The sequence below is a fragment of the Opisthocomus hoazin genome, chromosome 3 (assembly GCF_030867145.1).
Source record: "Opisthocomus hoazin isolate bOpiHoa1 chromosome 3, bOpiHoa1.hap1, whole genome shotgun sequence".
In the NCBI taxonomy this organism is placed as follows: Eukaryota; Metazoa; Chordata; class Aves; order Opisthocomiformes; family Opisthocomidae; genus Opisthocomus; species Opisthocomus hoazin.
The window spans coordinates 11,402,475-11,414,516 of NC_134416.1; the positions used below are offsets into that span (position 1 = coordinate 11,402,475).

General features: G+C 37.6%; 1 protein-coding gene across 4 annotated transcripts in view; it reads left to right on the forward strand.

Moving 5' to 3' along the window:
- Positions 1-12,042, forward strand: part of ASAP1 (ArfGAP with SH3 domain, ankyrin repeat and PH domain 1) — a 195,445-nt gene that overhangs the window by 135,181 nt on the left and 48,222 nt on the right. For all 4 annotated transcript variants that reach the window (XM_075415544.1, XM_075415546.1, XM_075415548.1 and 1 more), the window contains 4 exons: positions 538-624; positions 7,149-7,249; positions 7,662-7,731; positions 11,610-11,697. In XM_075415544.1, coding sequence (XP_075271659.1) covers positions 538-624; positions 7,149-7,249; positions 7,662-7,731; positions 11,610-11,697 — 346 coding nt within the window. The remainder of the gene's footprint in view (positions 1-537; positions 625-7,148; positions 7,250-7,661; positions 7,732-11,609; positions 11,698-12,042) is intronic.

Consider the following 12,042-nt stretch of genomic DNA (forward strand, 5'->3'; position numbering starts at 1 on the left):
ACCAATTTTAGCTACCACTTTCATTTTTCAAAACCAAACTGCTTGATGATAGCACCACAGTGTTTAAATGAATTAACTTGTGATGTTCATTGAATGCAAGTAATAATGCGAAATCAAAGCTCACTTGTCACCCAAGTGCTTTAGTATTGTGTAATCAGAATTACAATAATCCCATTTGCTGTTGTAGTTTGGGGCTAAATTAAACTGTATTTTCATTCCTTAAGTCATATGTCAAGCTTATTGGACTTATTTAATTAATATTTCAGAAACTAATTTAGTTGCATTGCGTACAGTGAACCATTAAAATGTAACAGAGAGAGCGTGTGGACCTGTGCGTTCATTTTAGCTTGCTCTTCAAGTAATACGTGCGTAGAAGGTGAATACGTAAGAATGGACGAGTCCATGAAAATTAACTCAAATATTAAAGAAACACAGAATAGCTGAGCTGGTTGTTCAGGACATCTAAAATGGTATATTGGAATGCATAAAAAATGAAGTTGCATCCAGAAAGCATATAATGGCAATCTCTTTCCATAGATAAAGCAGACACAAGATGAAGAGAAGAAACAACTTACTGCTCTTCGTGATTTGATAAAATCTTCTCTGCAGCTTGATCAGAAGGAGGTAAATAATTCAGACATGTTATTCTAAGAGATAATGTGAATTTATGAATTCTGTATTCAGAAATCGGTTTAATTGGTGTTCAATTTGTGTAGTTATTGGTTCAGAAGTGTTGGACTTAGAACATCATGACAATACTAATATTTGGAATGTTCAACTGTATATCAACAAACAATACTTTTAGATTAATTTTTTGTTTCCATTTTATATATGAAAAGAAATTGTTCTTTTTTTTGTGTAACTAAATTTTAATGTATTTTTTTTAATGTACTATAAGAACAGTTATAGTGGATCAGATAAATGCTTCATCTAGCCTGGTATCCTGTCCTTGACAACGACAAAGAATGAGTGTTCAGGAAAAAATACAAAGGGATGGGATGCACACTTCTTTCTGATGTCCTGCCATCCTCCAGCTAGACTGTGTTCAGGGTTTTCCTGACCTAGGTGATCCCGAGTAAACCAGAACAAGAACTGGAGTCTTGCCTTTACGTATGTTTTCCATATTACTGTTCATCTGCTAACTCACATGGATTTGTTGTTCTCCTTCCAAAACCCCTTTTGCTAATACTGTATCATGAGGAAGAAAATTTGTGTGTTAAGCAGATAGAAGTGGCCGAGACAGGACAGTTAAAAAGATAAATGCATCATCAATTACACTGGTGTCAGATGCGAAGAGGGAACATGCAATGTCCATTGCAGATGTTCTGGAATACTCCCTGAACTAGGAGATAGGATATGATATCTCAGGTAAAAAGCAGTAATAATATTGTGACTTTTTCCAAATCGTAGTGCAAGAGGGTCAGAAATGCTGAATATCCTGTGGTGAAGCTGAGGGGGGGGGGGCAGAGGGGAGAGAGTGGCTTTCTGTTACGTAAAGATTGCTTATTCTATGTTCAGTTTTCTCTTAGGTAAATAAAACGTTAGTATTTGCCAGGTGTCTGCTCAGCTTATTAAACATTTATTATTAAATGTGAATGACTTATAATTAAACATTAGGCCAATGTCATTCTGCTGCAATTATATGATCATCCATGTATATGATTGGACAGTATTTCAAATATACATGAGAATATAATTTACAGCTAGATGTACTGAATCAGCCAAGTTTCCAAGAGCAATCGATCATGGATGTTTAGAGTAAAATGCGGGGCCATAAACACTGATGCTTCCCCAGAATACCCTCCCATTAGTAATTTGACTGTGTTTGCAGTCTCTCCACCACCCTGTGGATTTCCTCGCTTTGAATTTGTGCAGTTGCTTTTTGAAGCAGTGTAACTATCAGGTTCTGTTACAGCTGTGTCTTTCCCACCATCGCTACATGTTGCGTGGAAAAATCTTTTTCCTTTTATTTGTTTTGAGCTTTTAGATCTGCATACCCTACTCAAGATGGGATGACTTGTGAATTTATAATACCATCACTAGCTAATTGCTTAACTGTTTGGTGTTTGTTGTTTTTTTTTTTAATAGAAGCCCTAACATTGACTTGCTTTTTGACCAGTGCTTAGTGCGGAGAAAGTAAAGTTTAATCAGCTGTTAAGTTATAACCATATCATCCTGTTTCTGAATGTTAATAGTCAACTTGGAGTCTTATTTTTCCCCTCTGCATCGCTTCCCATTTGTTTATGCGGATAGTCACCTGTCATTTATTATCAAGTTACTCACTATAGTGAGGTCCTTGAGTAATTCTTCAGTCAGCCTTTCTTCAGTATCCTGAATAATTTAATGCCATCTACCAAACTTTGACAGTTTACTGTTCCCCCTCTTCCAGATTGTTTTAGTGCTAGACGCCACTTGCACTGGCACATCATCCTGTGAAACTCATTGGTTGGTTTCCTGCTTTTAACTTGGTAGCTTCTCTGAGGACTTTTCCTCTTGTCCTGTAGCAATGTCGTGCTTTCCCTTTCATAACACGAAGTGGCCGTTGAAAGTCCAGGTGCACTGCATCAGTCTGATTTCTCCTGTGTATCTACTTACTGATTCCTTCAAAGAACTCCAGGATATTTTTGAGACATGACCTTTCTGTACAAAAGCTGCACTGATGTAATAGTGTATATATAATACTAAATGTATTCTTAAAAGTAGTTTTCATTAGTCTTTCTTATGTGGTGTAAAGCTTACTAATCTTTTTTCCCAGGAATTCTTCTGGAACTTCTTCGAAAATAGGACTTTAGTAACTGGAGCAAGTGTTTTTGTGGTGTTTCATGTAATTTTGTAGGTGGCACATTGTAATTATGGCTGCTGCTTGTAGATAAATAGCTTGAAGTTAGTGAATTATTTCAGGTGGAATCATAATTAATAAGGAATGATTGCTGAGTCATTGCTTACACTATGGTGGTGGTGTGTTTTTTTTTTTTCTTTTGAATGCTTGCCCATGTTTGGTTTCATAATGTAGGTGTACATTATATGGCAGATAAACCTTGGCCAGTAGGCTGTTCCTCTCCGTGCATCTTTAATCCCATTGTTCTGAAGGATGACACAACCTTACAACACACTGTACATGGTCTTTAGAATTTATTTGATGTCACAAATGATGACAGGAGCACTACAGAGCACCTCTGAATAGATCCAATTTTATTGTAAGACTTGCCAGCTCTTTGTAGTACTCCATTTTTCCTCATCTCATACTCTACAGTCTTTCCCAGTGCTCTGTTTTCTATTTTTTGTCTTCCATCTCCAATGTGCACATGGACCTACTACATCTCTTCCATAATACATGTGTTACATTGTAATCTCACTAGTGTCTAAATCACTCTGAACGTAACTCATGCTCATTCTCCATCCTCACCCCTAAAAGCTGAACTGCCAACATTAGATTTCAAGAGCTATTTGGAAAGAACTTTAGGATTTGAAGTGTTTATATGGATCGATTCTCAACACACAGAGGAACAAGACCTGCTCTCTCCTTGGGTACCTTTTTCTTCCACAAGCTGATGATCTGGGAAGCAAAGAAAAATACCTCTTTCTGTGACTGCTGCGTATGTTGTTAAGTTGGAACTACTTGGTAATCAGCCAGATCTCAGAAATAAAGTAGGACAAATGGGTTGTTCTTCAGTGCTCTCTATTGTACGTACATGGCTGCATGCTGTACATGTCAAGTGTCAAAAGTTGCTCACAGAGTATTATGAGGTAGAGTGACTAAATTGGGTATAATCTTTAGGTTTTTTGTTTACCTGTTTCCTGGATATGTGGTTAAAATTATTCTGTTTCAGTGGAAAGTAACCTCATTTAAAATATAAAAACTAAACAAATCAAATTCTGAAATTTAGATGTATGTAATAAGGTAGCATCAAAGGCATCAGCAAAATAAACTATGCAACTTTACTGACTTTAATTATAGTGCAGACAAATCCTAAGGATCTTGAAAAAACTGCATGTGTGTATGTATAATATCTATAGAAAGTTACATGATAAATATAAAAATAAAGTGTTTGGCTTGACGAGAATTAAAATTGTGTCTTAGAAGAAAAAGGAGCAATATTGTGATTCTCAGATATTCAGGCAAATCACTGGAGAGAGAGAGAGAGAGAGAGAGAGAGACCTGCTGTAGCTCTTTGATCACATTGATGTTCAAGTGTCTCTTTCAAAATCAACGTGAGGACTTTCACTCGTGATTCTGCTACATTACATGAGTCAGAGCATAATGATGCTGGCAGATATTGAGCAGCTTGTTTAAACAGTGTCTCTGTTATTTAGATGTTCAATGTTTTAATCCTGAAATAGCATGCAAACATTCATTACTCAGTAGTTACCTGACAAGGAAAGTTGAAGACACATGCCCTGAGTTTCACCAGTCAGCTCTCCATCATTGTGTGTATCCGAATTTTCAGGTACCTAAAGCTGGACTTTATTGCTGGGGCAGATGCCCTGGTTTGTTGTGATTAAGAATACATTTTCTTCCCCCTTATATTAGTACGTTATAATTTCACCATTGAAAAATGTATAGATTAATGACGCTATTGAAGAACATGCAATGAATGTGATTTTCTCTGGTGAATTTGTAAAGATTCAGAAGTGCTCTTACCATAAATTACTTTGGCAGGGAAACAGTTTGAAATAATAAAATTGAGGCCCTGGTTTGTGTGTATTTTTAGTTTTCTGTGACCCTTTGGGCAAGAGAAGGAAGTTGAAACCAGTGACTCCTGTCCAAATTGTAAATTCTTTCACCTTTTAACGTCTTTGGAGTTGCCATTAGATAAGTGAGACTTCCTAGCAGTCTCAGACTGACTTACTGTCACAGATGACATGGCTGTTATATCTATTAAAGCATTTAGAATCTTTTTGAATTTAAAATAATATGTATGGAAAAATTACTCCTCAGCACCCATGCGTTCATTCAGGAAAAAACCCTCATGTACTCAGTGAGCTAACCTCATTCTCTACGCTTTGGAGGTGTCACAGTGCAACTCTTGTTCTACTGTGGCGTGCATTCAAGGAGTTTGTTTAGCATTGTGGACATCTGGAATGCTCTTACACATTTCTCTGGGATACCTGTCCTTTCATTCATGAAAAAAATGTGACTGTAATTTTTGCAATTACATGGTTCTTGGAAAAGCACATCCTGACAATCTTTTGAATCTTGAGTTGCAGGGAAGTGCTAGTGAGGCAGCTTCGCTATGGGAATTACAAGTTACTGTGGGTCTGTTACATGCCGTGTCTCTTGTTGCCGCTGGGTACTGTCTTGGTATCGAGTTGCGACAGTTTCTGTTATTTTGCGCACGAATTACCCGATTTTTAAAATGACCGTGCTTTACAGGTTTTGGGGAAAATATATTAAGGGATACTAGTGTAATTTTAATTGTGTAAATATTTATTTTATATGTTGAAAAATGCTTATATGTTAAGAAGCTTAAACTTTAAAGGAAACCAGGCCTTTAATACAGGCTTTCATTCCCTATTTTTGTGTATTAATTATTGGTACAAATATAACTGAACAGCTTTATGTTGGATATAGCGAGTCTTTAGAATCATGTTTTCTGTCTGTTTTGTAAACTGTTTCTTTACATTTTAAATTATTTCCCCAAATGTCCATCTGGTATGCTCTTTGGAACAGGAATTATATCTCATTACATTCTTTCCTATGCTAATGCCAGTAGAACCCTAATTCCAGTGAGGGTTTGAAATTTACTTAGAACAAATTATCTGCTTACTGTGATGGTGTAAACATGGCATGTAGCAGCCTTATTGCTGGTTCCAACCACAACTGCCAGTTTACCAAAGCACTTCTCTCTAAACTCCTCTGACAAATTTGTTACAAAATGAAAAATAATTGTAAGGACCCTGAGTAAAATAGGAGGGAGTAATCTTCGATACGTATTGCTTGTGGTAATTGTAAGAAGCTCTGCTATCAAAGAGAAAAGGTGATTGCCAAGAGAGTAATTGAACTTCGCATTCTTTTGATATTTTTTGTGGGATTTTGTCAGATGTTTTGCAGACAATTGTTTCACAGCTATATTTAAAACCGTATCAATGTATCCTTAATTATACCTTTTTATATAAATTTGAAAAAATTAAAAGTTAACTTTGGGCCTGATCTATTTCAATGGAAATTCAGAATTAACTTCAGTTTGGTGGAGGATACAATATAGCTGTCATTTTAGACAATTTAATAAACACTTGAAGATATTTAGTAAAATTTGATCCTGCAGTCATCTTAGTTGCTTTATGAAGCAAATGTTATATATGCAATGTTGCACAGAATTTTGTTGTGATGTTTTGTTACTTGATGAGGAAAAGCACCAGTGTGCCTAAAAAAAAATAAATCTTGCCTTCTTTCTAGTAGTGTCGTTAAAAAAGGGGAAAAATTGTTTTACTAGATACGGGGGCTATAAAATTTAGATTCGAGGAGCATGCTTATTAAATAAAATAATAATTCTTGTTTTAAATTATTTGCTTTCTCTTTCCTCTATTGCTTTTGCCTTTCGTGATCGAAGTCTAGGAGAGTAAGTCAATGTTTTAATGAACTTTTGGGGATTTTTTTTTTTTTACATGCTTATAATAAGTTAATACATTTCACTTAATTGTTTCATTAGATCAGGCCAAAAGTTATTTCAGTTGACTTCATTCGCTAAACTCATAAATTGTATTTTTAACTGGATTAGAAAAAATAGTAATTATCAGCATTTGGTTTTGTTTGTTTATATATGTGTGTTCTGTGTATATGCATGCTCTATTCTGTTGCTTTATTTGTGAACTTTTATCTTAGCCTTTGACTAGAAAATTATGCAGTATTATATTTCTATATTTTCAGAAGTTGTTGTTTTGAGATGCATATTTGCATCCTTAGTGTACTTGAAACGCCTAATGAAGTAATTGAATCTCGAACATGCGGTTACTTCACGATTGTGGGATGTAAAAGCAAGGTCTCCTACGGATGTAAAACATGCATTAGGAGTTCTCTGTCTTTTTTTTTAACCTTTATTAATTTGTGAAGTTGTGGTAGAGAAGAGAAATACAGTAAAATAGGCTTAAAGGTTAAGAAAACTTACTGTGCATGTCAGGAAATGTTAATGGTGTTTTCCTGTTTTTAGGATTCACAGAGCAGGCAAGGAGGATATAGTATGCATCAGCTTCAGGGGAATAAGGAATATGGCAGTGAGAAGAAAGGTTATCTTTTAAAGAAGAGCGATGGGTATGTTCTTGGAACATATAATACATAGTGAGACCTATTACTATGTTCATGCACTGATGTTTTACTGTGGGTGCTTAAGGCACATTCTGCTAACCCATGTGCCACAAGTACTCGAGAATTTCACAGTTCAGATCTGAACACAGATCTGAATTTAACATCATAAATATAAAAAGCATGACAAGCAATCATAAGAAAGTTATATTAAAAAGAAAGCTATTGTCTTTAGAAGTCTCTGAAAGGTGATTAAGACCTGTCATAAATCTCCAAGTTACTTCGGATGAGACATTTAGTAAAATTTTGACTGCATCTGTTTTTTTCTCAAGGCTAATCTTCTCAAAATGTTGATGGGATTAAGACGTGTTTGAAATCGTGTCTAGTTACTGAATTTGTTGTTGTTGATGCTCTTATATAGGTTAAGGAAAGTATGGCAAAGAAGAAAGTGCACTGTTAAAAATGGAATTCTTACCATATCACATGCAACGGTAAGTTATTTTTATATCTTTTTATTAAAATAATAAATTAATGTTATGCTTTCCCAGTGAATCTGTTGGTGTTATTCTGCTGTTACAAAGAAGATGTCACTTCTGCTTCTGACTGTTGAAGTTCTATGGATTATCAGAGTTGGAGACTGACTTACAAAAGGATTGTTACACTTGCTCTGTTAAAATTTTTCCTGGTTGTCTGCTGCTGACCACTAATGGGAACAGTGCTTTGGGTTAAACAGAGCAATACACCTGTTCTTACTATACCTTAGAGATATGGCATGAGATTCATCTGAATAAAATGAAGTGTATGGAGTGTAGCTGTCTGCATCAGAGCAAGATCATGTAGACTCCTCTTTTAGCCACTGGAGAGCTGGTCAATGTAGTCTAAGGAGTCTGGGTAGATTTGATCGGATGTCTTGTTATAAACTCAGTTCTGGCTGTTGTGCTAGAAGTACAATAACTAGCTGACTGTACTAGCAGACCAATAACTAGCTCATACATAGATGTCTGTATTACAGATGTTTTATTCCTACATAGGATAACTGTTTAATACATTTTAATGCCTACTCGTTCATTTTGTAAAAAATTTAAAATAATTCAACTAATCTGAGTGAGAAAATGAGACTAAAGGCTGGTTTGAAATTAATTTCAAAACTTCCTGTGAACTGTATTAAGTGAACTCTTCTTTAGCCTTCTAAAATTTTTCTTCATTTTTTCTTCCCACTGCTATAGCTTATGACAGTTGATTTAATACTTAAATGTATTTGTCAATAGTTTGATAAGAAAACAGCAAATAAATTGAACGGACCTTTCAATGAATACTTCGACTGGTTTTGCTTGTAAGGTTTGTCACGGTAGATCTGTGAAGCGTATAATGTGGAAACTTGGGAAGTGTTTGATATTAGATGTTATTAATAGAGTCTGACGGATGAGTGAATGTGTTAATATGTTGAGTGCTTTCAACTGAAGTGTGGAATTTTAGAGTGTTTTGATCATAATGAGTTCTGGGAATCAGGCATGTATCTGAAGTATATTCCTAGGAGTGCTAGATCGTGAGGAAGCAACAACATGATCATGGTGGAGGCAGTCCGAAAACTGCCTTGCAGCAGTATGGCACAAACTTGTTGCAAACAAGAGTAACATCTGTTACTCTTGTTAAAGGAGATGGTCCTGTTTTATCACCGTTCTTTCCCCTTCGCCCCAAATTCCACTGATTACCATCTCCTTTGCCCCAAATTCCACTGATGGCCATGAGTATCAGTGTCTAAACTTAACTACTTACCTTAAGCAAGTTAAAGGGAAGCCACTACATTTTGTACTGGAGAGCTCAGTTTTTCTAATAGCTAGGAAGATATCCTTGCCCGCTTTGAGGAGTTGCTTAGTCAAATTATTTATGCCAGGGTTAGTAATGATTCAGTTATCAGCATTTTTTTTTTTAAGTGTATTGTCAAGCTCAAGACTTGCCACTTCAGAATTCTTTGAATTGCGCTACTGAATGTAGTTTTCCTTTTCTTGTATGTAGCTGTGGAAAAATAGTTCATTTGCTCTTTTCTGTTGCAGTGCTAACAGGGAAGTAATTTTCTTCTTTTCAATGATGAAAAGTTCAGATCATGACAGTCTATTCAAGACTAAACTCTGAAAACTGAGACTGCAATAACATGTTTACTCCTTCAAGGAACCGTTGCTCCTTGAGTGTCAAAAATGTTGTGTTGATGGGCTTGTTCTGACAAATATTGCACAGAATCACAGAATGTTAGGGGTTAGAAGGGACCTCTGTGGGTCATCTAGTCCAACCGCCCTGCCGAAGGAGGGTCTCCTACAGCAGGCTGCACAGAACCTTGTCCAGGAGGGTCTTGAATATCTCCAGAGAGGGAGACTCCACCACCTCCCTGGGCAGCCTGTTCCAGTGCTCCGTCACCCTCAGAGGGAAGAAGTTCCTCCTCATGTTCAGATGGAACTTCCTATGCTTCAGTTTGTGCCCGTTGCCACTTGTCCTGTCACTGGGCACCACTGAAAAAGAGTCTGGCCCCATCCTTCTGACACCCACCCTTAAGATGCTTGTAGGCATTTATAAGGTCTCCTCTCAGCCTTCTCTTCTTCAGGCTGAACAAGCCCAGCTCCCTCAGCCTTTCCTCACAGGAGAGATGCTCCAGTCCCCTCATTATCCTCTTAGCCCTCCGCTGTACTCTTTCCGGTAGTTCCTCACCTTTCTTGAAGTGGGGAGCCCAGAACTGGACACAGTACTCCAGATGGGGCCTCACTAGGGCAGAGTAGAGGGGAAGGAGAACCTTCCTCGACCTACTGGCCACAGTCCTCTTGATGCACCCCAGGATCCCATTGGCCTTCTTGGCAACCAGGGTACACTACTGGCTCATGGTCAACCTGTCGTCTACCAGCACACCCAGGTCCCCCTCCACAGAGCTGCTCTCCAGCAGGTCCGCCCCAAGCCTGTACTGGTGCCTGGGGTTGTTCCTTCCCAGGTGCAGGACCCTGCACTTGCCCTTATTGAACTGCATCAGGTTCCTCTGCGCCCATCTCTCCAGCCTGTCCAGGTCTCGCTGAATGGCAGCATAGCCTGCTAGTGTATTCACCACTCCTCCCAGTTCTGTGTCATCAGCAAACTCGCTGAGGGTACATTCTAACTCTTCATCCAGGTCATTGATGAAGAAGTTGAACAAGACTGGGCTGTGTACTGACCCCTGGGGGACACGTCTAGTTACCGGCCTCCAACTAGACTCAGCACCACTGATGACAATGCTCTGAGTTCTGCCATTCAGCCAGTTCTCAATCTACCTCACCGACCACTCATCCAGCCCACGCTTCCTGAGCTTCCCTAGGCAGATATTATGGGAAACAGTGTTGAAAGCCTTGCTGAAGTTGAGGTAGACAACATCCACGGCTCTGCCCTCATCTACCCAGCCAGTCACACCATCGTAGAGAGCTATCAGATTGGTCAAGCATGATTTCCCCTTGGTGAATCCATGCTGACTACTCCTGATAACCTTCTTTTCCTCCACTTGCTTGACGATCACCTCTAGAATGAGCTACTCCATCATCTTTCCTGGGGTGGAGGTGAGGCTGACTGGCCTGTAGTTCCCTGGATCCTCCTTCTTGCCTTTTTTGCCCATTTGACAGTGTGGGAAATGCACTTCAAGTTTTGTTTGTTGTTGTTGTTCACTACTTTTGCATTACTTTTATATTTGGTTTACAGTTTCTAACATGAAGAACTTCCAAAACTCAGTTCAGAAGTATTTACCGATAACTGACTTCTCAAGTTCATTTTGTATCTGCCAGCTGTAATAACTTTAATTCAGTACCTCTATGGTTTCTGATAAACCTGGATAAACCCAAAATACTTCAAAGACACATTTAGTTATCATGTTTTAAGTAGCTGAATTACAGCAGAGAATATTAGTAGCTGTATTTATTCCAAGTTCTGAAACTCCACATCTCCAGCTTCCTGCTTCCCACTTCTCTTTTAAAGTTTTAGGATTATATCTTTGATTTACTCAGAATGGGACGAAAATTGGAATATGGGCATCCTGTAATGAAAATTTGCATAATAGTTTTACCATTGTTTATGAAATAAAATTAAAAACTTCAGTATTAGCATATTCCAAATTAAGGTTTATTTCTTTAGTCCCTGACAAATAGTCAGGAAGAGTTGCCTGAAGACTTTAATTTTGTTTAGATTTAGCCATCTGTTCATTCTGACAGACCAAGTCAGACGAAGTCATGCTGGTCTCAAGCATTTTGAGGGTGTACATGTATGCGTGCCCATGCTTTAAATTAAATATCATACATGCCCACTGCCCAGAAAAGAAAAATAATCCTAAATAAAGACATTTTTAAAGTAAAATAAATTTTCTTTTTAGTCCAACAGGCAACCAGCTAAACTGAATTTATTGACCTGCCAGGTGAAGCCAAATGCTGAAGACAAGAAGTCTTTTGATCTAATATCACGTATGTAGCAACTTTAGTACAATCTTGCATTATGTGGGATTTCTAAAAATGTCATTAAAAGCTACTTTGAGCAAAAATAAGGTTACAGTTCAAAATTCCTGTCTGCATCCAGATACATGCATTGCCTCACAAGCGTTCAGATCCCTCTAGTTTGGAAGAAGGGTTAAATAGACAAATGAATAAAGAACCTTTTTTCTGTGTATGTGTGACATAAATACTGTTCATGTGTGACAAACCATGAAATGCAGCATATGTGCTGTTCTCCTAAGTTCAGAGAGATGTTTAACAGCTTAGTGGAACGTGCGTAAGCTATATCTACCAGGAAATGGAAAAGACCTTTCACCT